A 26,653-nucleotide genomic window follows, 5' to 3' on the forward strand; every position below is an offset into this window, starting at 1 on the left:
TTAAAGAAACGTCACGCAATGATAATATAACCATGCAGTCCTGGAATTTAAACATAACGCCGTACAAACCAAGGCACACCACGATGCCACAAAAAATAAAAGAAACATTTAAACGATTTACTGGAATCCTAGCAAGATATAAAAGCGGACAAGTACATGGACTGTAGCCCTAAAGATAGACCAAGAAAGACCGAAAGTCCGACCCAAGAAGACTAAGCAGCGGGTTCGTCTCTCCCTCGTTGACCACGGTTACCTCTCGCGTCTGCTCCCATCAATAAAATTGATGATCATCGCGAAGATAGAAGAACAACATACAAAGCAACCAACAAGAAAAGGTAAGCTAGAGCCAACAACAATTTCATCATGCAATTGAATGTACCTTCATAGCCAATATACACATATACAACATACACATATCACTCAAACATGTTATGACCCTTCAATCAATATACTAAGACTCGACTCATCCGAATACATATAGCCTGGTCGGATTCAGCGGATGCTTGCACTTGTGGTGGATACCTCTGCTCACCCCCGAGCTAAGTGTTACAAGTGTTATAATGAATCAATTTCTCTCACACACAAGATTAGCCCTTAATGAATTTCGGGCCTCCTGCTACTCTCACCACAGGAATTAGTCCGCTCTAAGTGAGACTAACTGACTCCTTAGAGTGTCAGGAGGCAACCTTCCCTTGAATCATTACCAGACCATATAGATGGGGCACCACCATGGACACCCACTAATAGGGGCCAATGAATTACGTCCCGACCACTGAAGCACGACCCTGAAAGTCTCACCTAGAGACTCCAAGGAATTACGCACTGACACAGTCCAACATATATAAACAACCAATAATTTTCACATACATCACCCATGAAATTTCATGCCAACACCTACAACCAAAACCTCAATTCTCATATGTTGAATCATTACCAACTCGTTATTCCCAACCATGAGTAAAGTGTTTCTCCTCATACCAAAACCATACCACTGGTTTACCAACCATCAAGATCCATTGTTGCTCATGCCAATTTTGTGACTACACGCACATATATATGTATCCAACTTCTCATGTACAACTCATATAAAAATCATGCCAAGCTCACAATCCCCCACATATAATCCCCTCCCAATCATGCATACTCATTCTCATTAAGCCATCATACAATAATCCATATAAGCACAATTCAAACATCCAAGCACAGAGGAAACAACATCTCGGGATGCATCCTCGCCCAGCTCCTCGCTTAGGCTGAAGGGTCTCGCCCAAGCGAGAATGACTCTCGCTTAGGCGAGCTCCCCTCCGCCTAGGCGAGAGCTTGACAAGGAAGACAGTGGCCCCTGCGCAATCTCGCTTAGGCGAGATCCCCTTCGCCTAAGCGAGATATCTGCTCACTCAAAACGCGTTCTGGTCGCCTGGGCGACCACTCGCGCAGAAAGCCCTGGGCGAGCCTCTGCATATCTCACCTGGGCGAGGCGAGCTCGCTTGGGCGAGAGTGTTTGCCACTGTTCGCGCCTGCAACACGCATAAACATATCCCAAACAAGAAGATCAGCCAGTCCAAACATCCACAACAGTGTATCAAGCTCGAAAGATCATTAAATCTACAGTAAACACATCACAAGGGGGGTTCTAGCTTCCCTTACCTGGAATATGCTAGTACAGGAACTCAACGGCAACCATGGACACCACGACTCTAGAGTATGCTTAGGAACTGGAAAAACAACGGAGCAGATCACAAGATAAGCTCATTATGGAATCCTAGCTGAAAACAAACATGAAGAAACATCGAAGGAAGTACGAGCACAAGTTGGAATGGACTTACGAGAAGCGGAAAACTGATTCGAGTCCACTGGATGCGAAAAGCGGCTGAACCCTAGCAGAGCTCTCTCTCGGAGTAGAAGGCGTGACGGCTGATTCTGTGAAGAGTGAGGGGTGAGTGTGTTAGGGCAGATTAGGGTTCAGTTTTATCACTTGGGCCAGCCCTAGGCCCAATTACAAGGGCAGCCCTTTACTTTAGGGCATAAATACATAAATAAGATTTTAATGGGCCTTACAGTTTTCACATTCTTATATAAAAGAGGATATAATTGTTAAGGATTGGGAGCCAATGTAAAATTCAAGCAAGAGTGTTGGGCTTAGGGGTTCATGATTGAAGTGAAGGAATAATGAAATAGAAAAAAATAGCATAGAACTCGTTGGTTTAGGGATTAAAATCCAATGAAAATTTTTGTTGCACGTTATGTGGCCAGTAAATTAAAATACTTGATCCGTCTCTAACTTTTCCAACAGATTGGTTGTTCAAACGACATAGCTCGATTCCATGTTGTCATCCATATATGTGTCCATGAAACAAAATTCTATTAATGTTATTATTAAATTATCTTCTCATTATTATTTAATGTAATAATATAGAATTTTTCATACCTTTGTTACGAGTATGTAGCTTCAACGGAAGAGTTTCTCCAAATTCGGAGAGTACAATGAAAGCTTTTGAAAACTAAGACAAAAATTACAAGGTAAATCTTAATGGAAGAAGCATGAAACATGAAACATGGAAAAGAAGCAAACATGTAATAAACTAAAACTGAAAATAAAAATCAGCTGGTCCGGGCCGCCCTTTGCTAGGTAAAACGGGTTGGACTGAGTTGGTCCACTAAAAAATAGCTTAGGAATTGTAACATAAGATTGTTGACCTGTCACTTTTTTTATTTATTTTTTATTTTTTTCAAATTTAATTTTTTTATAAAATTTATAACATTTTTAATCATATAAATATTTTATAAATTTATATAAATATTTTATAAACTTTTAATTGATCAATTAATATTTTTAGTTGAATAAATTAAAATAATTATTACATTTACATATTAAATTACTCTATTTTGTAATTAATAACTAGAACTTAATTTGTAAGTGTTAATAATTTAAATTTTAATAATATTGCATATTTACATCTTTACAAAAATATAATATACACGATTTAATCTTTTTAATCATTTTTAATTTAAAAAATTAAAATAAATAAAAAATAAATCAAAATGAACCAACGAATTAGGCATAAACTGATCTGCCTTTGACTTGTCAGATTGACAGACTAAATGGACCGAACCAAAACGGACTGATAAATTAAAAATTTCAACCTGACCCGTCTGACAGACTAAACGAGCCGAACAAAAACAGACTGACAGATTAAAAATTTCAACCTGACCCGTTCTATTTTAGCGGGTTAACAGGCTAACCCGTTGGACTCCACCTACTTTACCACCCATACTATTGAGATTTAGAATTAATACATCATAATATTATGAGACATATATCAGACAAAAGAACTTAAGGATAATTTTAGTATTAAAAGTAGATGCTTGACCCCTATACCCGAAACAACTTACACCCTTACAAAGTTTTATAATCTTTGTAAACAATGCATTTGTTTAGCATTTGAACATAACTTTCATGACAAACCAAAGCATTATAAAACTCTGGTGTGCTTTTCTATTATCTTTCTTTACCTGTCACGTGTGTATGATCGCTTTTCAAAATGTTTATAGAAATCTTATATCTATTAGTAAAATGCTTATTTTACAATTCTCTGCATATAACCTTTGTTCAAGAGCTTATTTTAATCCTAAGGTATACTTTATAAAACAGCTCTCCCTCTCAAAAACTAATATTATCATTGCAAGTGTCGATAACATACAAATGTTCTAATCTTTTTATCAATATTGCTGTTATTAGAGTTAGCATTGCAAAAACCAATGACCGGTTGTTTGGCATACCAGATAGTCGCCATTTTCATATGAAAATGGGATCATATAGAACTATACATATTTAGTTACCTATGATCGGTTTTTCAGGTTGACATGATAATTATGGATTTTGAAGCAAAAACTACTAATGTTAAATTTAGAACTTGTTAACTTGCTACTTAATGCCGATCTTAAACTGAACTGTAAGAATGAATAAATACACAGAATACAAAATAATGTAAAGTGTGATATCCACCAAGTACCTTTATTTTTCGTGGTGAATACATCCAACAAGTTTTTTGTGGCCAAAACATCCAACAAGTATAAGTACTCTCATTCGACTTTCAAAATTCTAATGAATGGACCCAAAAACACTCCCAAGCCCACCAACGGGTGTCCCCACGGAGAGCTGAACAAATCTGAGAGTCAATGACTCACTCTCAGAATAAATAAATATTTCATGTGGTTTAAGATTCCAAAAAAAGGAGCCTTGGTCCTCATACCCAGCAAGTGTTTTACATTTTTGGAAATTTGAATGTGGATTTCTGAATGGAATTGCAACAATATAGTGAAAAAGAAGAAAGAAAAACGTCTCAAGCCTAAATTATAATTCCTCAGTATACAACAAGCTACACTAACAAATAAACAAAGGTTTATACAAAAAATAGCATCAAAGTTAAGAGCATGGAAAGAAAAAAAGTCAGCGTTGAGTTTTAACCTTCATCTCCTTGGCCATAGAAGGTAGCCACCTCTCTCCCCTAATCTTTTTCAAATTTTCAACTCTTTCCTCTTCTCTCTTTGCTTTAGCTTTTGCTGCTGCATCTTTAGCTTCTACTCTAGCTAATGACTTCTTGCATGAATCGTTTGCTGCAGCTAATATATCTATCCCATTCACAGCAACAGATCTAATCCGTTTTCTGAACTGCTAAGATAGCAGATAGTCGTTTAGAAAATAACCAAATACACACAAAATAAAAAAACAATATATACAACCACATTTTGGGATTAACTAACTATTAGACCTTCTTTGATTTCTCATTGATATCCTCTCCGGGAAGTATTCTAGGCCGTTTCCTTGGTGGTTGGGGTTCATCTGCAGCCATATAATGTAAAATCCTAAGCCACACATACAAATGCAATTTGGTAATATTTCAAGATTAATCACTAAGTTAACAATTTTGTAACCCTTTTGTGCAATATTGTTATCAGTAATAAACTATTTTGATTTCCATCACTAAACTCATTGAATGGATGTGAGTGTCAGAAATAAAAATCAGTCTTGCTACAATTGGGACCGGAGGCCACCTCATAGTAAGATGTGGCATTGAATTCAACTTTTCAAGGTTAGTGTTTAGTTACTCAAACCAAAAATTGTCACAATCAGTAAACCAGTTGTCCACTACTTTACTCAACTTCAATGGTATTCTATAAACATGTGCTAGTATGACTCTGAATTTCTTCATACTTCATAATTACATGGTCCATGTGATAACCTGGACCAGTAATTCTGGTTCAGTTGGCCAACTGAGCAAGACCAATGCTCCATAAGTCATGGCAAAGGCCCCGAGAATGCTGCTCTATCTATAGCAAGTGACTAACGCACAATGACTGACAATTTCTCAGTGGTTAACGACCTAACAAATGGATTATTGCAATGCAGCATCACACAGCATTATATCACAAAGCAGTGCTAAAAATAACTCTAATCTTCTGAATTCTCTGATGTCAACAAAAGATTGCAGAGTGGAAAAAGAGATGCATGGCATGCTGATCTGGGCTCCACTTTCTTAACGACTGGCGCTGGGTGCGTGTGCACTATTCTGAAAAAGTAGTACTTTTTGTTAACAGCAAGCTACCAGCACCAGCACCAGAAGCTGCTTTTATCTAATGCAGCTTTTTTCATGTTTCAGAGAAGTTCTCAATTTTCCATATGCAAGTCAAGAACAATGGTGACTAGTGACCTACTGCCACCAACACTACCTCATAAAGCCAACTTACCATAGCATAGTAAAAGCCAACAAAACTACCCAAAATCTAAAATGAACCCTTTATAGGCATAACAATCAATTGCAACAGATATCTTAACCTAAGCCAAGGTGGTACCACACACTTGCTTACCTACGTGATCAAACACTATTCCTGGCTTAGCATATTTAAACAATCGAATGCCGCATTCATCGATTTTGGGATCATCATCCTCGACAGGGACAGGTTTTCTCACTATCTCTATTGTATTTTCCAATATATCATTCAGAAGCTTTTGCGCCTGTCAAGAACATCCACAGTATATATATCCACATATCATCAGAACGAAACACCAGAAAAAGAAAGGGGACAATGGTACACTATGTAATCAGAGTTAGATAGCAAAAGTCCAAGAGAGTTGTAAAGTTATAATGAAATGATGAACAGTAACTTGGATCAATTTTTTTTAAAAAAAAAAGGTGCTGCAACTGCAACTATGCAGACCACATGTTCAGAAATTGAAACAGCCATGAAACTATTTGTAACCCCATTAGAAAAAAGATGCCAACTTAGTAAACAATTCCACACTTTCTGTTATGGGCATGTGTTCATCAGAGTAAAGGGAAATTTCCATTTTTTTTTTAATTTTAAAAATATTAACTGGCAATTTCAATATACTCATACTCAAACTAACCTATTAACAGAAAATTGAGAAATTGAAAGGGAAACCTTGAGTTGATGGTGCTTAAGCTGTTGTGTTTTGGGTTTGCTATAATCATCGTCGTCGTCATTTGGGTGAGCATGTTTGGTGGTGGAAGAGACGTAAGTGGTGGTTTGGGCAATGGAGTGGATAGCTGCTCTCCAAGCGGCGTCACCGTCTTCTTCGCCACTGCTGCTGCAGTAACCGTTGGTTGGTTCTCCTTCTGCCATGGTTCGCTTTCAGGTTTCGACGTTTCGTTCAACACAGGACAGGGCAGAACAACAGAACGCCATCATCGCTTCAGTAAGCAGGGTCTCCGCAACATAATTGGGCTTTCTCGTGGCTATGGATTGTTAGGCCCAGTTTGGAATCAAAAACTTGGATTTTCTTTCCAGAAATTAGCCTTTTTGAAAACTACTTTTCTGACTCAATTAAAAGCTTAATAATAGAACTAAAAATGTGCTAAGCTCATTAAATTTTGGTAAAGCTTTTTTTTTTGTAGAAAAATAAAAATACTCCTAAATTAATTTTAGGTTAATTATCAATTTTATCTTTATCTCTTACTTCTGTCGGCTTAAAATCAATTCGAGTAATAAATTAAAACAATGTTAAAAGGCATTGCAAAATAATGTTTTTTCTTTAAATATTTTACTATACATAATGATGAATTTTAATTACCACTCTAATTAAAAGATAAAAAGTTTAAAATATATTTTCCTCTTCTCCCTGTGTCGTAGCTTATTGACCATGATGGAAGATGAAAGGTGGATATAAATTATAATCAACATTTCTAACGATTTAATTGCAAAACTTCTTGACGTAGTTGAAACTGAAGAAAATGCAACCATGGTCTAAAAGCAATAATTATTGCTCCTCCCAAAGGCCAAAATGCAACCCAACCACCACTGTTGTGTTAAATTCTTTTAAATTATCAACCTCATCTTTACATGTTGTTAAAGCTTTAACCAAGATATATAGTTACTGATATAAATTTTAATTACTAATATAATTTTTAATCATTATAATTAATATATTTTAAATCGAGATTATTTTTAAGATAAAAAAAAGTCATAGAGTAGATTTTTCTTTTTTATACCAACATAATATATATATATATATATATATATATATATATATATATATGTTAAATTGTATTTTTACATTTTATATTCTTATCCTCTCAAATGCATTTATTTAATTACATTAACATCTCAAAAAGTAAAATTTTAATTATATTAATTTTTAATTAGATGTTGTTAGACTTTTTTTTATTAATTTTTAAACAGAAAATAAATTTTAATAATAATTATATTAATTTTTAATCGGATAAAATATGGTGACAACACTTTTAATTATGAAAAATTTTAATTACATTAATTTTTAATTTTTAGTTAGATTTAGATTTAATTTAAGCTGAATTTAATAGCTTAAGAAGGTGAAGAAGGTGCAACAAAATAATTTTAAATAAAACGAAAATTTATATGATTTTGTATTACGATTTGACCGATTTTATTATATTATTATGTGTGAGTGAGATCAAAATTTAATTAAAATATTATATAAAATTGTAGAATCTTATAATTTAAATTTAAATTTTGACTATTTTAATTATAACGGTAAAATTTATTATAATGTATAATCAAGAAAAGTAATACTATTTTTGTGATGACTTCTAATTAACAACATACTTAAAATATTTATGGAGTTGGTTTTAAGCTAAAGAAACACCGTTTTGACTTCTTTCAAAAGCAGAAATACTAAATTAATTTTTTTGAAAGAATAAAAAACAAATTTATATAAAATAATAAAGGACCAAATAATAATTTAATTTTAATTTTATAAAATTAAATTAGATTTAAACTTAACAAATTATCATGTCATAATCGACAACTTATCATTTTCATTTTATATGGCGTAATAGTACAATGATATAAAAACTAAAATTTCATTTTCCTTTTTAAAATAAAAATAAAAATGAACTTTGTGATATGTTGAGGATTAAAATTGAACTTTTTTTTATCATCAATGAAGAAAAAAAAATATTTTATCATATTAAATGCTGTAAACATCAATTAATTAGCTATTAGGTTGCGTAGACTTTTTACTTTACAAAGCATTTGTCATCCACCAAGACATTTCCTTTCAACTTTATATCCATAAAAAATTACCATTTGGCGCCAAAGAAGCAGCAATAGAAATATAAGTAACTACTTACTTACTTATTTATTTATTTATTTTCATTTCAGCACATAATGCGCCTACGACCTAAATGATGCCATATCAGTAAAGTGATATTGAATAAAAAATATTTTCACGAACTAACCAAAGAATAAATAATTATTTGAAAATATACATATTGTGCCACATTGAACGGCTCTGATTCATATGGAGGTTGTCCAATAAACTTATTATATATAACTCATTTTCTAGGTTGAAATTCCAAACTAATGTGACTATTTTATAAGGAGAGACATGAATAAATTTTTCACAGCCTAGATTTAATTTAGATCTAATAAAACGAATTGATGAATAATTCAGGTTTAATTTTATTATATCAATTAGATTTAAATATTTTTTAATTCAATCTAAATTGAATTAAATGTATATTGAATCTTTATCAAATTTAGATTAAATCCATTTTGTCAATAAGATTAAATTTAGTGCATTGATATAATATATCTAAATATAATTTCTATCAAATATGTTTAGGTTGGGGTCAGACCTTCGATCGGGATCAAATCGATTCGATCTTTGGCTGCGACAGACTTTGTCGACCTTTGGTTGAGACTAACTTTGTTGATCTTTAGCCGAAATGACTTTTACAACCTTCAGCTAGGCCAACTCAGCTTGAACTCTGGCCTAGAACGACTCAATTTGATTCTTCTACTTGGGGCCACTCAACTCGATTCTTCTACATATGGTGACTCAGTTTGAGCTTCAACTTATATAGATTTGGCTTGACCTTCGTTTTAGGCCAACTTAACTCGTTTGCTCCAAGTTGACTTTACTTAACCATGGACCTAGATCGAGTTGGTTTGACTTGATCCCCAACCACCTTGATTCACCTTAGACACACCTTGATTTTAGATTTTCAAAATCCTACAAATGATCAAATCTAAATCCAAACCAAATATATGGATTTGGATTTAGGATAAATCCATTTAAATGGATTGAAAGAATATAGATTTAGATTAGGTTTAACTACTATTTTGGTCTCTATATTTTGGTCTTTGATTTGTTTTGGTCCCGATATTTGTTTTTTGGTTCAATCAAGTCCCACTATGTATTAAATTGATTCAATGTGCTCACCTCCATTAAATTGACATTAACGTCGTTTGGAATGTGATCACGTGATAGTCGAAAAAAATATGCAATCAGTAATTTAGTCCTTATACGTGTATCTTTTACATGGAAAAAATGTGGTCCCCTTTATGTTAGGGTCATCCTCCATGGATCCTAGGAATGAATGGGTTCATGTTACCATCTTTGACAATGCAATAAACAAAAATGAAAATCTTAGATCAGTGAGCTTAGATATATGAATTTTTATCTAAAGGAATTAATCTAGAATTTGAAGGAGGTTATTTCAATGGAATTGTATCATAAAAAAAAAAGGGTTAGAAAGGAAGAAAAGAGTTTGGACTCACACGCGGTAAACTCTAAACTATGTTAACACTTATTTTACAAAAAGAACCATATTGTCTCTATTTAAATAATATAAAAAATAATATTTGGATTAAATTAATAATTAAATCTCTTATTAGACTGACACGTGATTGATCACTTTCCAAACAACATTAACTGTTAGCGTCAATTTAATAGAAGAGATCACATTGAATCAATTTAACATATAATGAGACTTTATTGAACTAAAAACAAATATTAAGAAAAAAAATCAAAACTCAAAACATTATAACAAAAAGAATAAAAACCCAAAATATAAAAGATTTTAAATTATTCTAAATTGAATTTCAGAATTCGAATGTTTTTTACCACCTTTACTATTTTAACAAAAAAATCTTAACTCGTTTTTAAATCTAAATATAATCTTTGTTTATGAAGAGGGTTGAATTTTGCTTTATAAAAGCTCTTTTGCAACTATCAAACTATGTCTATAATATGCTTTATTAAAAACTCAAATTTAAAAACCTATTTTGAGAATAAATAGAAGAAATAAGATATATTTTTATACTAATTAGTTTGTATAGGTAACATTTAAAAACCATTTTTTTTCGTAAGTCACTTTTGTTTTTTTTTTTTAACATTATTTCAATTGCTTTTTCAAATAATAATTTCAATACTCTTTCAAGAGTTTTCTTCATGCCAGGTCCCACACTCCTAAACTTAAGAGTAGGTGTTTTCTCTATCAAATGAATATAGGTATTACACACTCGAAAGGAAATTAAATATTCAAATAATTGTTTTATGTGTATTGATTTTGATTAATAATTTTGAGAGGGATAAAATAATATATTTGAATTAAGAGTAATTTTAATATTTAAATTTTATAAAATTATCATAGTTATCTTTTGTCCGTTGCGGATAGTAGGTTTTTTTAAATTAATCTGAACTAATTTGCTTTTGAATCATAGACATGGATTCTCTATTTAAAAAATTACGTAGAGGAACAAGTTGTAACAACTTTGTTGTGATGAAGCTGTTACCACGTTAGATGTTAATGTTAAAATCGTGAAAGTCAATAATAACTTCAATTTTAATTCATTACAATTAACTTAAAATCATAAAAACATGAAGCAACATCTTGAAAAATTAAAAAACACCGAAAATACCTTTACACATTATTAATATTGTTAGGATAAGAAAGAAATTAACTTGAAATGATTACAAACTTTCAAACAAACTAAAATTTCAAACTATAAAAATATACCCATAAATTGACTCTATAGTGTCCACACTTTTTTATAATCACGTATAAGTATTAAATTAAAAGATTTAACATTTACAATTGATTAACACTTGATAGACAACATATTACACTTAGTCGATGTTGCTGGATTAAAAACTTATTTGAAAAAGAATCAAATTTCACATTTCGTAAATATAGAATTAAGTTGAGTTTAACTTCAAATTTAATTAAGAAAAATTATGTTCTTATCACATTTTCACATTTCATATCAATAATATTTTGGATGCATGGTGATTAACAACGATTTTATCATCAGACTTGGGATTAAAATATTGGTGCTCACTGTGGGGTCGATAACATGATTCTAAGACGAACCTTTAGTCCCTTAAGCTCTCAATTGGAGATGATTCGTCATTTTCTTTAGACCTCGATTGGACTTATTTTCCTACGACGTTCAATAGTCTCACATTGTTTAGAAATCGAGGCCTAAAGCGGTCTAATATCTCTTACTCCTTCCATCTTCTGAAACAACTTTTTAAGGAGAACACTGTGATTGAACACACACTCCATAAAATGTCTCAGGTCAGATGCATGGTGATTGACAACGATTCTATTATCAGACTTAGGATCGGAACATTGTTGTCCACTGTGAGCCGATAATGATGTTTTACAATGAACCATCTCGAGTCCTCCATTAGGGATGATCGAAGTCGAGGCCTTAGACGGTTTAAATACATATTCCTTCTCTCACCCTACGATGCACCTTTAAAGAATAAAATCATGATGAAACTCCATACTCCAACTCGGACAATACCTCATATGCATACTGATTGATAGTGATTATATTATCAAATTTGGCATCGAAACAAATTATATTAAAACTATTATTCTTTGTACGTGTTTAATGTGAAAAAGTATATTAAAAAATGTTTTACATTGATGAAAAAATATCTAAGATTTACATTTATGAAAGGAATTTTCAGGACTCATTATTTTTTTCAAGGGTAAAAAAAATGCCCGTGAAGGATTGTATGTTTGTTTTCCTATTTAAAACAACTAAAGAAGCAAATTACTTCTAAACGGTATAAAATGTATGATACAATAATTCTTGCAAGACTAATTAAACAAACTTTCATTCCGATAGTTAGTCAAGAACATAAAGTTCATTATTCTGAGTCAAAATATATTGTGAGAAGGTGTTACTATTACTAAAAATGCCTAGTTTCATATGTAAAACGAGAAAAAGATATTGAACTTGAATGGGGAAAAATAAATGTAAAACGAGAAAAATAATTTGAGTTTGAATGTGTATTTTTACTTTCAATAAATTAAATTCAGACATTAACTATTCACAAGACACAAAACTGCGTATTTTACCGACTTTGAATTGGCTGAAAGGTTGTGTTCTATGTTCCTATCCTTTTTCAACTTAAAAAGACGAACTTGTATTTTATTAACTAAGAAAAGATAAGTTCCTAATTTATTTATATAAATAAATCCAATAGGTCTTTCTTGCCTTTAATAGGACATAATAGAATCTATTCACATAAGATTGAAATAAACACGTTCTTGATGATTATGCAATATGTTTGTTCTATAACACTGAATTCGTAGGTTATGATAAGTATCGAGAATCTAAGTGTGAATTTAAGGTTTATATTGAGTATAATGAAAAAGTTGAAAATCATATAAGGATGAAGACTAAAAATGTCAACGAGATGGGATAGGTATGGTGGATAAATATTCGTCCCGTACCCGTTATGTGGCGGGCAGAGACGGAGCATCATAGGAGCAGGGAGGGGTCTAGGCCCCAAATATTTTTGATTTTTTTTTCAAAATTTTATATATATATATATATATATATATATATATATTTGGAATTTTGAAATTTGTTGAAAATGTTGAAAATTATAAATAATATATTTTAGAAATTGATGATAATTAAATTGTGTCTCTTTATTTCTTTTATAAAGAGAAATAAATTAATATGTTAATAAATAATAAAACATAAAATCTAATATAATAAAAAAAAATATTTAGGTTTAATTAGTTTTTTAGTATCTGTTTTCGTCTAAAAATACCAAATTGCGACTAAATTGAAACTAAAAAAATTAGAAGACCAACTTACATTTTTGGAAACAATAATCAAAAGAGTAATTAAACTAAACATTTATTAAAATATTTATTTTCTTCTGTCATTGCCTTTTTAATTTTTGACAAGATTATACTCATCTCTCACTATCATATGTTTTTTTTTTTTGAAGAAAAATGAAGATAAACACATACTCATTATGTTTGCTCTCATTTCTCATATGTTTCCTTCATTTCTCGAAGAAAAAAAAATCTAACTCTCTCTTGTCTTACTTGATGATGAAATATTAGTTTAACAATTATTAAAATTATTTTTTATCTCATGAGCCTTTTGTATACTTATTTTTTATGATTATAGAAGAGAAAAATAATGTATTATGTGTTTTTTTATAACCGATTTTTAATTGTGACTTGATTATAATATATTTTTTTCTAATACTTATGCCTCTTAATATTTTATTAGATTATGATAAATTATTTTTTAGTATATTAAAAAAACATATCAATGAAGAATAGAATAATGAATTCATTTTGTAAAAGGGAAACTACACGTGAAGATGAAAACAAGTTAAATTATACTTATTCACATCTTTTAAAGTATTTAAAACATTATACTAATAATCCACCCTAACGATCCAATCATTTTATAGAAGAGTCATTTTTTAAAGTGTTATATTAATAGTCTAATCAAATGATTAAAGAAAAATATTATTTTGGCCCCTCCAAAACTCTTGGTCAAAATCCGCCACTGGCGTGGGTACCCGTTATCTTTATAATATCCACGGGAACCTGTGAGTATCTATTTACAATATTCATTTTCTACCCACTGTAAATTTTATTCGTGGGTACGATTTTTTTTTACATCCCTAATGAAGACTCATAAACTCATCGCCTTGAGGTTTTTGGTTAAAAGTGGTGTCAATATTTTATGTGTGAGTTGTATATCAATTGATCCCAAGATAAAAGTGCATATAATGAAGACCCATAAACCCATTTTTAAGATTTTGGATTAAAAGTGATGTCAATCCCTTATGTGTGAGTTGTATATCGATTAAAGATCCCAAGATAAAAATGCATGTAGAGCTCACGCACCTAAAAAAACATAAAAAACGTTTAACTAAATTTTATCACAAATTCGTTGACATAGCTAGGGTTATATTATTTAAAGAATTATATTTCATGAAATGAATTTTCTATTAAAATTCGTAAACATTGGATTTCTTACAAATTCTCTTGTCTTTGAAGTTCTAGAAGAAAAACAAATTGCAGGACAAGTCCAACGGTGAAATTTTATACTGCATATGAATTATTTTGAATTTTGGATTGATAGGAAGATAAATGAATGATAACTCTCAAAGTTACATACAAATAAGTGTTTACATATTATAAATAGAATGAAATTGACAGAAGAAACCATTTGTTCTTATTTTTATTAATTAGGAGAACCCAAATCCCACACAGAATTCAATGTAAATTTAAAAGGGGAAGGATTAAAGTCCCATCAAATTCCTTTTAGAAATCCTCTTTAATTCAGTAAAAAAAAAAAAAAATGCTATTTTCATACTGTACTAGTGTTGCTTTTCAGTTTTCACTTAATGCTTGTTATTAAAAGTTGAATCTGAATACGAGTGTTGCACTAAACACATGGACATGGTGATGTGAACTCTCATCTGCAGTGTGATGCAGGGACATGTCAAAGGATAGAACTTTATCACATTAATTGGGTGACACAATAATGGCGTTTCTTTCTGTGGAACATAGTATGAACAGGTGTGCCTCATAATCTTGCTTATTCTTCCTACAATAATAATCATCAATTTTATGCGCCAACTTTATAATACAAGCTGCTGATCCTGCTGGTACAACTAAAGGAAGTCATCAAAACGACGAAACCCTTTTCAACACCAACTTTCGATTAATTCACTCTGCAATGCTGTTGCTACCATGGGCCATCCATTAATCATTTCCAGTTTTTCACTTTATTCAAGTCTGCAGCTCATATATAAACTTCAAACAAACATGATGCCACTTCAAACTGCAATGGATATTCATTACAAGAAGATTATTGATTAATTAATGAAAACTCAATGTTGATTAATTGTTTATTTGTGCAGTTATCGACAGTCTTAATAATAACACAATATACGCTGACATTTAAAATATTAATAGTATATATCAGCCATTTTTATTATTAGTTTGAGGTACTATGTTAAGTATGTAGACCTCAAACATTAATGTTTCCAACAGTTAATATTTTGTTAGACAAAGGTTATAATTTTTTTATCAGATAAGAAATTAACACGGGGCCCAATTAATGTTTATTTACGCACTATTTTCAACCCAATTATAGACTCTATATATTAACAAAACTATACTATGACACCTTTTAGTAATTAATTGAACCATTAACTATTTCATTATTGTGCTAGACTGGCACGGGCTAATAGCTCTATTTAGTTTTACTATTATCAAAATGTTACTTTTAAGTATATCGTTAGTGATTACACAATGTAGATGTGATTTAATTTGTTAGTAATAAGTGACTTTTTTTGTACATAAATGTCAATCACATTTGTTATACAGACAAAGATACACTGACATCCACAGTTATTTTTCATATCTTATAAAAAAAAATCGACTCTATTTTTTTTATTTTCGTGATTTAGTGTGAACAATTGATTAATATACCATTATTTTTTATCTGAAAGAATCAATGACTCACACAAAGTCACGTTAGAAAATAAAGAATAAAAATTAAAAAATGAAAATCATAGTATAATTTTTCTTTATAAAAAAATATAATACAAATATAATCATAGAGAGATAAAATAGCGTAAAATTTGATCTAGTTTATCGTTATGGTTATAACATGTTGGTCAGTTGTTGTATGAAGTAGAGAGAAAGAAAAAACTATCGTGGTTATTGAATTGTCTAATATAAATGTTGGTTAAGCGAATTAAGAAGTGAAGAGTAGAAGGAGAAATTCTCTATTCAACATCAAAAGCAATCAATGAAGCTCAGAAAGAATTCAAGAAAAGTGATGAACAAATTTACTATTTATTTTACATCATTGTAGTAGTAAAAAGAAGATCCAGCACAAGTGGATATCGATTCATTGAAATATGATGACATACAAGAAAAAGCATTTCACATTCATTGGTTTTTGAGGACATCTAAAAAATGGAAGATCTGAAACATAGCTTTCAAACTAACATCCAAATTAGTGAATGTTGTTAAAGGTAGTGACGATGCAAAAAGATTGTTTTGCAAAAGTAACTATATCATCACAACGGACAACAAATAATCCTCTCCGCTCAAATTTTTATTTGAAAATCTCATCTCTTCCTTTTTTTTTTATAATTTTATACACAAAAATTATACCACTATATGAATTTTTACAATAACAACTATGTCTAATGATTAGAAAGAAGAGAAAGGTTGTGGGTTCGATTCATTTACCTAATAATATAAAAAATATAGTAGGTTTGAAAGGATTTAAAAAAAAGGTGAAAAAGATTGTGAGTTTAACTTGCCTTACTAACAAAATTAACATATACCAATTACTCTTCAAATAAAAAAAAGTATAATATATATACATTTTGATTAATTTCTATCAGAAAATGAAGTTCGAGCCATTGAAAATAAGTATGAGGATTTTTACCATGCGGTGTTTACATGTATATATATAATTTTTAAGTAGTTTGATATAATACTTGAATCGTCATTTCATTAATGTTTATGATTGAGTCAATCTTATTCAAATATGTGAAACTATATGGGTTAAATATGTTTTTGATTTCTCAAGTTTCAGTGAATTTTGGAATTAGTCCCTCATCAAAATTTTATACCAATTTAGTCCTTTATCTTTTAAAATGCGTGAATTTAGTTCTTTTAACCAAATTTTGTTCAGTTTATCTGACGTTTCAAGCACATTTCATGATAGTATTTAAGTTAACATTGAAGAAAAAATGTGTCAAACAGTGTAAATAATTTAAATACTATCATGAAATGCGCTTGAAACGTCAATAAACTTAACAAAATTTTGTTAAAAGGACTAAATTCATGCATTTTGAGAGATGAAGGATTAAATTGGTCAAAAATTTTGATGAGAGACTAATTCCAAATTTGGCTGAAACTTGAGAGACCAAAAACATATTTAACCCAAACTATATTAATTATTTTTAGGTTGGTATAATGGAGTCATGTTGTTTGATGTACTTCAATTCATTAGTAACCTATTACTCTAAGCTCTTCATTATATTAGTTGGGGGGTTGGGGAACTTTTACTATCCAGTATTTCCGATCAACACGTTCTAAATGAAACCGTCGACCACAATAAAATCTGAGTCTATAAATAAGTGAAAACAAAATAACAAGTTAACTAATATTCATGTTATACCTTATATTCTTGAATTCATTTGAAATAATTTAACTAAAATAAATGGTATTTAAAATAATTAATGTAATACTAAAAAAATTCCAAGTAAAATTTATCAGGACTTTTTAATAAAATATATATTGACACACACATTAAAGCTTTTTATTTTATTTTTATGAAATCAATTTTCACAAAAAATGTTAATTTTTAAAAATATTTCTTAAGACAATTAAATGTAAATAAGATTCTTGTTAATTTAAAATTTGAAGGATTTATTTTCATAAAAAACTCTAAGATGGAAGTTAAGAATATTGCGGAAAAAGAAACAAAAATTATAATTTAAAGAATTGCTTCAATTTTAATACTTAAAGTTAAATTTAAACTTAATAAATAATTTGATCCTATATTTAGGTTTATAATTTGTTTTATTCCTTATATTTGTTTATACTCCATTAAGTCGTATTATTTATATTTGTTTTTACTCAATTAAGTCATATTAAGTCATATTATGTGATTTTTTTTCATTAAATTGTCATTAACATCACTTAAAAGTGTAGCGTGTTAATATTTAAGTCGTTTATTTGTCCAAGTATAAATCATTTTTTACTTTTGTATCTCTCTGATTATGACATATGGTATTTTTTAAGTAGAAAATAATTTAGATTTTGGCGCATAATAGATATAAATTTTAACATATGATAGATTCAGATTTTGACATAAAATTCTTTCAATCAATAATACTGTCAATTTAACGGGATTTCACATGATATTTTTTCTTTTTACAAAAATGGGATTCATTTGAGTATTTTTAAAAAGATTCAATTTAGTAAAGGAAAGAAAATATAAGGATGAAAACGATTTAAAACCATAAACGCGTGAACAAAATTATTAATCAAACATAAATCTAATAATAAATGATTATTCTTTTAACTATGCACATTGCTATTTTTTCAATTAGCAGAGAAGTTTAATTTTCTTAAATATTTAGTATTTATAACATAAAATAAATTCTTCCCAACTTAACAAACCATAATGCTAGCTCGCTGGAAAACCTATAATGGCTTACGAGTTATTTATCATCGAGATGGTGTCATGCTTCCATATCACTGTTCTCTACATATCATTCTGTTAGCAGGAGCAGCATATAGATATATAACTTTATCATCTTCTAAGTTTAAATTTTGCAAATACAGGAAACAAAATGAGGAAGAAGCGAAGAACAATGCAAGCTACACATATTTCTACTTTCTTTTATAATAACTTTGTGTTTTATTAATGGTTTAGCATTGAGGAATGGGTTGGTTTAATAGTGGTGCTGTAAAGTCTGAATCTGCGTGCATGGGGGTGATGGGGTGTGGTGGCAAGTACTTCAAAACTAGGAATGCTCAAAGCGGAATATGCTTATGTTGACTCTAGTACACTGCTGGTAGGGATAAAATTAAAAGGGAGAATCATCAATTCAAAGGTTATTTTCAATGGTAGGAACCCAATAATATTGTACCATTTGTAGAAAAAGGGTTCTAGGTTTCTTTTAACATAATAGTTTCCATTTAAATATATATATATATTAAAAGCATTTTAAAGTTTAATATATATGTATTGTTAGTATAAAATATTTTTAAATGATTAATCATATAAGGCAGAATGTATATGAGTATTTATGTTAAAATAAAATAAAAAATGAAATAAAGGAGAATGTAATGGTTACATACGTGAATCATTTTGTCCAAAGTGTGTTCTCCATCCGTCTGACCCTTCGCAGGTTGCAATCATGTTATGTTTCTGGCTTGTCAGAATTTCATAATTTGGTTCTGAATATAATCGATGAATGGCTTCGCAAATAGTATCCGAAAACTTTCAACTTTATTGTTTGAATAGCAGAGATTAAAGTTTACCAGTATGCAAATCTTTTAACCGCAGAAGTCTGCTCCTCGCTTTCTGGGGCGTTACCAATCCAATCGATTTATGCCTTCGGGGGATTTTTCCCATCCATTCCTGTGACCCTTGTCTGGCGTGAATACTAGATTCCGGCAACCTTGTCTTCGATTCAGCGACCCCAGTTACCTTTTCTTTACTGTTACAGTTACAACCCGAATACATCTTTATACTACATTAACTCATTTGGCATTGTTTTAATTTCAGTCATTGGACTTCTGCTAGGAATCATGAGAAACAAAACAAACAATAATAAGATTAGGTTTCATGTTAGTGTCATGTGAGGATTTTTTAAGATGGCACATCATCATCGCAGCATATATAGATGGATTTTATTCGTAGTGAAATAAATGTGTTGGTATTGACACTTCCCTAAATACTGCTCTTAGAAGAAGGATGTGAAGCATTGACACTTCAACTATATACGTATACCCTTTCTTTCTTCTATAATAATATAGGATGAGTCATGAGACTCACGGCTCACCTCAACAAAGAAAAGGAAGGAAAAGTAAAGTCACTAAAGCTGTGAACGTTAATGAACAATGTCTATCTTTTGATTTAATTTATTAATTGAGACAAGAGTGAAAAAGATGTTATCAAAAATTAAAGTAATTAATATTTGTATACTTTACTTTAATAACAACTTATATAAATTTTTAAAGTTTATTATAATAGTTAAGAAATAAACGGAACCTACATACATATTAATCCGTGAAGCATGGTAGAAGTAGTTTTAAAATGGTGCTGGGAAAATGTTTATTGAGTTGAAAGATGGAAGCATCCCCACAAAACAGGGGAAGAAGAGAAAAGAGAAGAAGGAAAAAGCAAGAAGAAAGAAAGGGCATGAGTTTCAGTATGGCCGTAATAAGCTGTCTCGTCCTGTCTGGGATCAATGTGACTTAGATGCAAATTAAAAATATGGATTCAACTCCTAGGCCCACTTCAAGACATGGGGACAAAGAGTTCAAACATGGATTTTGCCCAATCATTGATGATGGCAAACAAACAACTCCTTAACATTTCCAACCAACCTCAATAATCAATCCTCGTCACCTAAATGCGTCATTAACAAAATATAATTAAACTCCAAATGAATTGGGACGTCAATTTGTAGATGTGAGGGGATAAGATATATGTACTTTTAGGGGATGTTCAATAAAGCATAATTCTTGGTATGCGATGATGATAAGTGAGTTTTAGATAAATGTAAAACAGCTGGAATGAAGTGGGATACAAACATTTGGAGATTATTGGAGTAAAATGGTTGCTTTGGTATCCAAAATTCAAAGAAATTTAAGAGTTTTTGTATAGGCCGAGGATTGAGAAGGTAAACAGTGGATACTTGAAAAAGCAAGGCATGCCATCCTAGAATTTGGAGAAGGGGAACACTTTGTGTTAGTATAATAAGACATCATCATTATGTAAAGGTTTATTGGTTAAGACGACATTATGATATAAAGCGGTTACCTGTGTAAAACCTTTATTAAGTGAAGCAGAAATATTTTACAGTGAGATGGTATGATTTTGTAGAAAATGAAAGGGTTAGTAATAAAATAGAAAGAGAAAAGTGAAATGGAAATTTGGCAGAGTTTGGAGAGTGATTAGGAGGCAGGGAACGTGAGTGGGTTGTGCTGCTGCTACGAGAAGATAGTGGGTTTGATGATGATGAGTCACGCCGGCAGCTTTTACTATCCTCTCTCTACCTCTCAAACCCCAATTGGCAGTTGGGCACGCCTGCTCCCACTCATCCAATGCTAGTAAATTCTCTCTCTCTTTCTCTATTTTCTTGTGCTTAGTTCATTAATTAATTAATTTATTTTTCTCTCTCTAAACAATGAAAAGCTAGCCCACTATCTCATCCTTCGTTGCTTTTTCTCACACTTTCATATTTTTTCCATCTTTTGTCAGAGAGAATTCTATTCTAAGCATCACCTAGCTAGCTCACGACCCTACTACATTTTTCAACCTACTCACCAACAAAACTCATCTCACTCAATCTCCCGTCCCCTCCCTCCCCACCCATTCTCAATAACCTCCAATAAAACACAATAACCTCCATTACATTAAGATAACCAATTCATTTCTTCTTACCATCATATAATAAAAATGATTTTTTCTCAATTAAATACTTGGTTTCTATGTTAGGTTGGGTGACACCTAAAGCCCTTGAGCTCCACTATGTATTTTTTTTATATATATTTAGAAAAATTAACCTAGTTTGTAAGGTAAGTAGAATCTATCGAAATTTGACCAAGTTCTTCCCCCAATCATTCCCCAACAGTGCCCCAATTCCCACTGTTAAAAACACGTTTGGTCTGGTGGTGCTGAGAAGCAGCTAAGCTGAGCGACCTAAGAGAGACACATTGTTTATTGATGTGGGTTAAATGGATACCTTGTTTAGGCTAGTAAGCTTTCAACAGCAACAGCAACACCATCAACCACAACCCGATCCATCCCTCAACTCCACCACCAGCAGAACCTCTAGCAGTTCCAGATCCTCCCGACAAAACTACTACCATTACCCCCACCAAGAAGACGAAGAATGCTTCAACTTTTACATGGATGAAGAAGACCTGTCCTCGTCTTCTTCCAGACACTACTACCCGTACCACAACGTATCCACCACCACCACCGCCGCCACAACCAACACCTTCAGCACCACCACCAACACCGATTACTCCTACTCCTTCTCCCCCACCCCTCCCCTCCCCGACTTCAACTTCCAATTCTCCCCCAACTGGTCCCACAACCTCCTCCTCGAAACCGCACGCGCCTTCGCCGACAACAATAGCACGCGCCTCCACCACCTCCTCTGGATGCTCAACGAACTCAGCTCCCCATACGGCGACACCGATCAAAAGCTCGCCGCCTATTTCCTCCAAGCCATGTTCAGCCGCGTCACCGACGCGGGAGACCGAACCTACCGAACCCTGGCCTCCGCATCGGAGAAAACATGCTCCTTCGAGTCAACGAGGAAGACGGTGTTGAAATTCCAAGAAGTCAGCCCCTGGACAACTTTCGGACACGTGGCGTCCAACGGCGCCATCTTAGAAGCCTTAGAAGGAAACCCCAAATTGCACATACTTGACATCAGCAACACCTATTGCACTCAATGGCCAACCCTTCTAGAGGCATTGGCAACTCGAACCGACGAAACCCCGCACCTCAGGTTAACCACCGTCGTCACCGGGAGGACCGGTAACTCCGTGCAGCGCGTCATGAAGGAAATCGGAACAAGAATGGAGAAGTTCGCGCGACTCATGGGCGTTCCGTTCAAGTTCAACGTCGTTCATCACGCCGGCGATCTCTCCGACCTCAATTTCTCTCAACTCAACCTCAAAGACGACGAGGCCCTGGCCATCAACTGCGTGAACGCGCTGCATTCTGTTTCCCCGGCGGGGAACGGCCGCGACGCGTTTATATCCTCGCTGCAAGGGTTGCAGCCTAGGATCGTGACGGTGGTGGAGGAGGAGGCAGATTTGGACGTGGGAATCGAGGGCTACGACTTCGTGAGGGGTTTCGAGGAGTGTTTAAGGTGGTTTAGGGTTTACTTCGAGGCGCTGGACGAGAGTTTCGCGAAGACGTGCAACGAGAGGCTGATGCTGGAGCGCGCGGCAGGGAGGGCGGTGGTGGACCTGGTGGCGTGTTCGCCAGCGGATTCCCTGGAGCGTCGGGAGACGGCCGCGAGGTGGGGGACGCGGCTGCATGGGGGAGGGCTAAGCGCGGTGCCGTTCAGCGAAGAGGTTTGCGACGACGTTAGGGCGCTGTTGAGGAGGTACAAGGAGGGTTGGTCGATGGTACCGTGCTCCGACACCGGAATATTCCTTTCGTGGAAGGAAACACCGGTGGTGTGGGCCAGTGCATGGAGGCCTTAACGTAAACTCACGCTTGATGATGATCGCGTCGCAATCGTATGATCATGTGGCTGGCTTTGACGAGGATGAATGCGTCGCACGTGTGCTTGGTTTTTTCGGCACGTGCGCAAGGATGATGGAGTTTTCTTTCAGTGTTAATTATCGGGCTTTATTTATTTACTTCCTATTTTGTTCTTTTGGTTAAATATATAAGTTTGGTAAGACACCGGGATTCATGGGCGTTTGCTTGCGTTAAAAAGGAACTAAGTAAATTATTTTTTTGTTAACATTTTATGATTGATTTTTTGTTTACCAAACAATAGCTTGTGGCTTTCCATCCATCCATATTTGTATGAACTATATATATATAATATATAAAGTAATTGATTGACATGGTTTTCGTCTCATATATGGATCATCCACAACTCCACAAAAAAAATTTCTTTCCTTTTTCAACCTTAAAGAGGAGACACAAAAGTCGTAAATTTCAGAAAATTACCGGTGGGCTTCCGTTATGAAGCATATGATAAAATGTTCATATTTCACATTCGTCCATATATAGTTTCGTGGTTTACTCGGACAGTTTCAAGACTCAAGAATAGAAAAACTTTATTTATTAATTATCAAAATCTCAAAATATATCCTATTATGAGCGTGAGAATCTTGAATCATATTGACTTAGTTGAGGAATAGCTTTCTTTACAGGTGTGGTGGTTCTGGTCCCAATTTGAGCAGAGATAAGGTGCATAATTGTGTGTGTTCACAGCTAGCTAGCTCGGGAATAATCTTATTTACTTCAAATAGAATCTTGTGTTTTTGACAACATTGGATTTCATATTTAAAGTGGTTTAACGAGCATAATGATGGTAATTTCCCTTTCTTAGATGAGTCCAAGATAAAACTGAAATGTGGAAATAAGGAAGCACGCATGCATGGTATGCGTATAATCTTGATGAGATTAATAAATAATGAAGGTTTTGGATTTTGGGGGCCACCGAATCTTAGGAGTTAGCATGCTACCTTGAGTTAGGTTATCGTTTGTGGAATCAATCCATTGAAAGGCGTACAGTAATTAGTGGCTTTAAGGGTTTTAGACTAGTGCCCTGCACGTTATGTCTAAGATGCATGCTCTTCTTTTTTTTCTTTCTTTTTCTCTCCACCTCAAAGTCTAAAGCATATTATGATCTTTACAATTTCACAAACATTTCAGCTTTTAACCTCTTCTCAACTTTTTTGACGAAGCCACGGGTTAAGGGTTGATACATAGGAGTTGTCTTTTGCCCATAAAACCCCATATATATATATATTAATATTGGGTTCATCTTTTTAGGTTTGTGTATCTTAAACTTGTATTGATGGTACTTGCCCCCTCCAAGTTGTAACACAGCTTCCTTTTGCACCTTTTTCCCGGTTGAGTTATAAAAAAATGTGGATCTGCTTTTGTTCAGTGTTTATTTAAAGAGTGTTTGATGCTGGCCCATACCTTCTACATGTTTAAGCTTTAGTCTCCTTTTTCTATATAATTGACAACGACCAGTTTACGGCTTTTATGTTTTTATGGGACCATGTTCAAGTAGAAACCCAACTTAAGCTTAATTTTCCAACTCACAGTACTTCAGGATTTTGTCCCTCTGTCTGTGTTTTCCATTTTGAAACAAAAACCCTACCTCTTCTTTCCGACAATAATACAATGCTTTTATGTTGCTAATTTATTTTCAATAATATTAATACAATGCAACGTCTCACCATGAAGAACAACAAAGAAAATTTAAATTATGTTGATGTGACATATCCTACTTGTTTTTGCATCATATTTGGTTATGGCTTTATGCAGAGGAAGAGCCCACACCAGATTTAGGGCCAGCAGCTTATAGGTTTCTGCATAACTAGGCCCACTATCAGGTCTGTCTAAAATCAGCTCAACATAACGTATCCTTGTTTAGCAAAACTTGGCCCAATTTCTTTTGTCAAAGGGAAACCAATCAATAATGTTTGTAGAACTTATCACCAATGATGGAGCATATTTCGCACCAAAATAAAAACATAAAAATGTATTTAAATATTTAATACATATACTTTTTTTTTTTTGTAGATTAATTGTAAGCTCATCGATCTGGATGAAAATTCGTTAAACAGTAATAAAAGCTTGAGATGATTTCCAACTTCTTTATGGGAAATTATTGCTTCATAATCGTCCCATTTATGGGGCGAATCAATAAAAATATGAAAAATATTGTTCAAAATAAAAATAGTGAAACTTGTAGAGAAGACATAAATATTAAAAACAGAGGAAATTAATACTCAGGAAAATTGATGAGTAAGAATGTTTATACCTGAGCCTACAAATAATTTAAAATCTCTCGAATATCTAATCTATTATTATATTTACGAAGAATCTAAAGTGATAATTAATGAAATAAATCATAAAATATAAATCTTCAACTGTGAAAAAAATATTATCTAAAAACATTTTAAATAACGAGTTTATTATCTAAAATTTATTTAAAATTCAAAATTCGTAAAATACCATTATTCGAAAAATTCTCCTCAAGATGTCAGGAAAATTCCGAGCTTTAACTTCAAACCGTTTTCATCATAGTCATTTAATTTAACTTCTCCTTTCGTTGTAGAATAACATTGGGTGTTTGACAATGAGCACAAAAAAACAAGAACTTTCAACTTTTCCATGTTAGTGAAAGACTGTGAAAAATGGAAAACATCATTATGTTTTTCTCAAAAAAGAAAACACCTCTCGTTCTTTCACCACTTCTCATTAAAACCATCTGTTCTTGTACATGAAACTTGCTATTGCCTGTAAAAAAAATAGATACACAGTTGAGTGCTTTATATTGATGATTGGTTTAGTTTTTGAAGTGTTATTGTGTAAAAATGTCTTCCAACAATTCTGTAATCCTCATTCCAATGTTTAATGGTGAAAATATGGTACTTAAATTGCAAAATAAAGTTTATTTGTATTTGTACGAAAAATATTGTATTTGTAGGAAAACCGCAGGTATAGAAATAGGAAATATATATGTGGCGGTAATGATCATGTTGAAGAGGGAAGGAACTGGATTGATCAAATGACTCGTTATATTGGAAAAAAAATGTAA

The 26,653-nt window shown here is 32.5% G+C and overlaps 1 protein-coding gene, 1 long non-coding RNA gene and 1 pseudogene across 2 annotated transcripts; 1 reads left to right on the forward strand and 2 right to left on the reverse strand.

The window, feature by feature from the left end:
- LOC114176136 (uncharacterized) lies at positions 1 to 1,943 on the reverse strand. The gene is made up of 3 exons (XR_003602972.2): positions 1,827 to 1,943; positions 1,648 to 1,715; positions 1 to 262 (listed from the first exon to the last, which is right to left on the reverse strand). It is a non-coding gene; the product is annotated as an uncharacterized LOC114176136 (long non-coding RNA).
- Positions 1,944 to 4,250: 2,307 nt separating this feature from the next.
- Positions 4,251 to 6,762, reverse strand: LOC114176789 (uncharacterized). Its single transcript, XM_028061949.2, has 4 exons — positions 6,445 to 6,762; positions 5,869 to 6,016; positions 4,773 to 4,843; positions 4,251 to 4,672 (listed from the first exon to the last, which is right to left on the reverse strand). The coding sequence occupies exons 1-4, from the start codon at positions 6,643 to 6,645 to the stop codon at positions 4,451 to 4,453; spliced, it is 642 nt and encodes a 213-aa protein (XP_027917750.1). The 5' UTR covers positions 6,646 to 6,762; the 3' UTR covers positions 4,251 to 4,450.
- Positions 6,763 to 21,733: 14,971 nt separating this feature from the next.
- LOC114179633 (protein SHORT-ROOT pseudogene) lies at positions 21,734 to 23,947 on the forward strand (annotated as a pseudogene).
- Positions 23,948 to 26,653: the final 2,706 nt, after the last annotated feature.

Source organism: Vigna unguiculata, chromosome 3 (assembly GCF_037176805.1).
Source record: "Vigna unguiculata cultivar grain cowpea cultivar isolate G323 ecotype 2 chromosome 3, ASM3717680v1, whole genome shotgun sequence".
NCBI lineage: Eukaryota > Viridiplantae > Streptophyta > Magnoliopsida > Fabales > Fabaceae > Vigna > Vigna unguiculata.

Bases quoted from the DNA above. Each gene is read 5' to 3' on its own strand.
- LOC114176789 (XM_028061949.2), bottom strand. From the start codon at position 6,645: ATGGCAGAAGGAGAACCAACCAACGGTTACTGCAGCAGCAGTGGCGAA. The intron at 6,017-6,444 runs GTTTCCCTTTCA...TGTTCTTGACAG, and splicing joins TTAAGCACCATCAACTCAAG to GCGCAAAAGCTTCTGAATGA. The intron at 4,844-5,868 runs GTAAGCAAGTGT...ATATGGCTGCAG, and splicing joins AATAGTGTTTGATCACGTAG to ATGAACCCCAACCACCAAGG.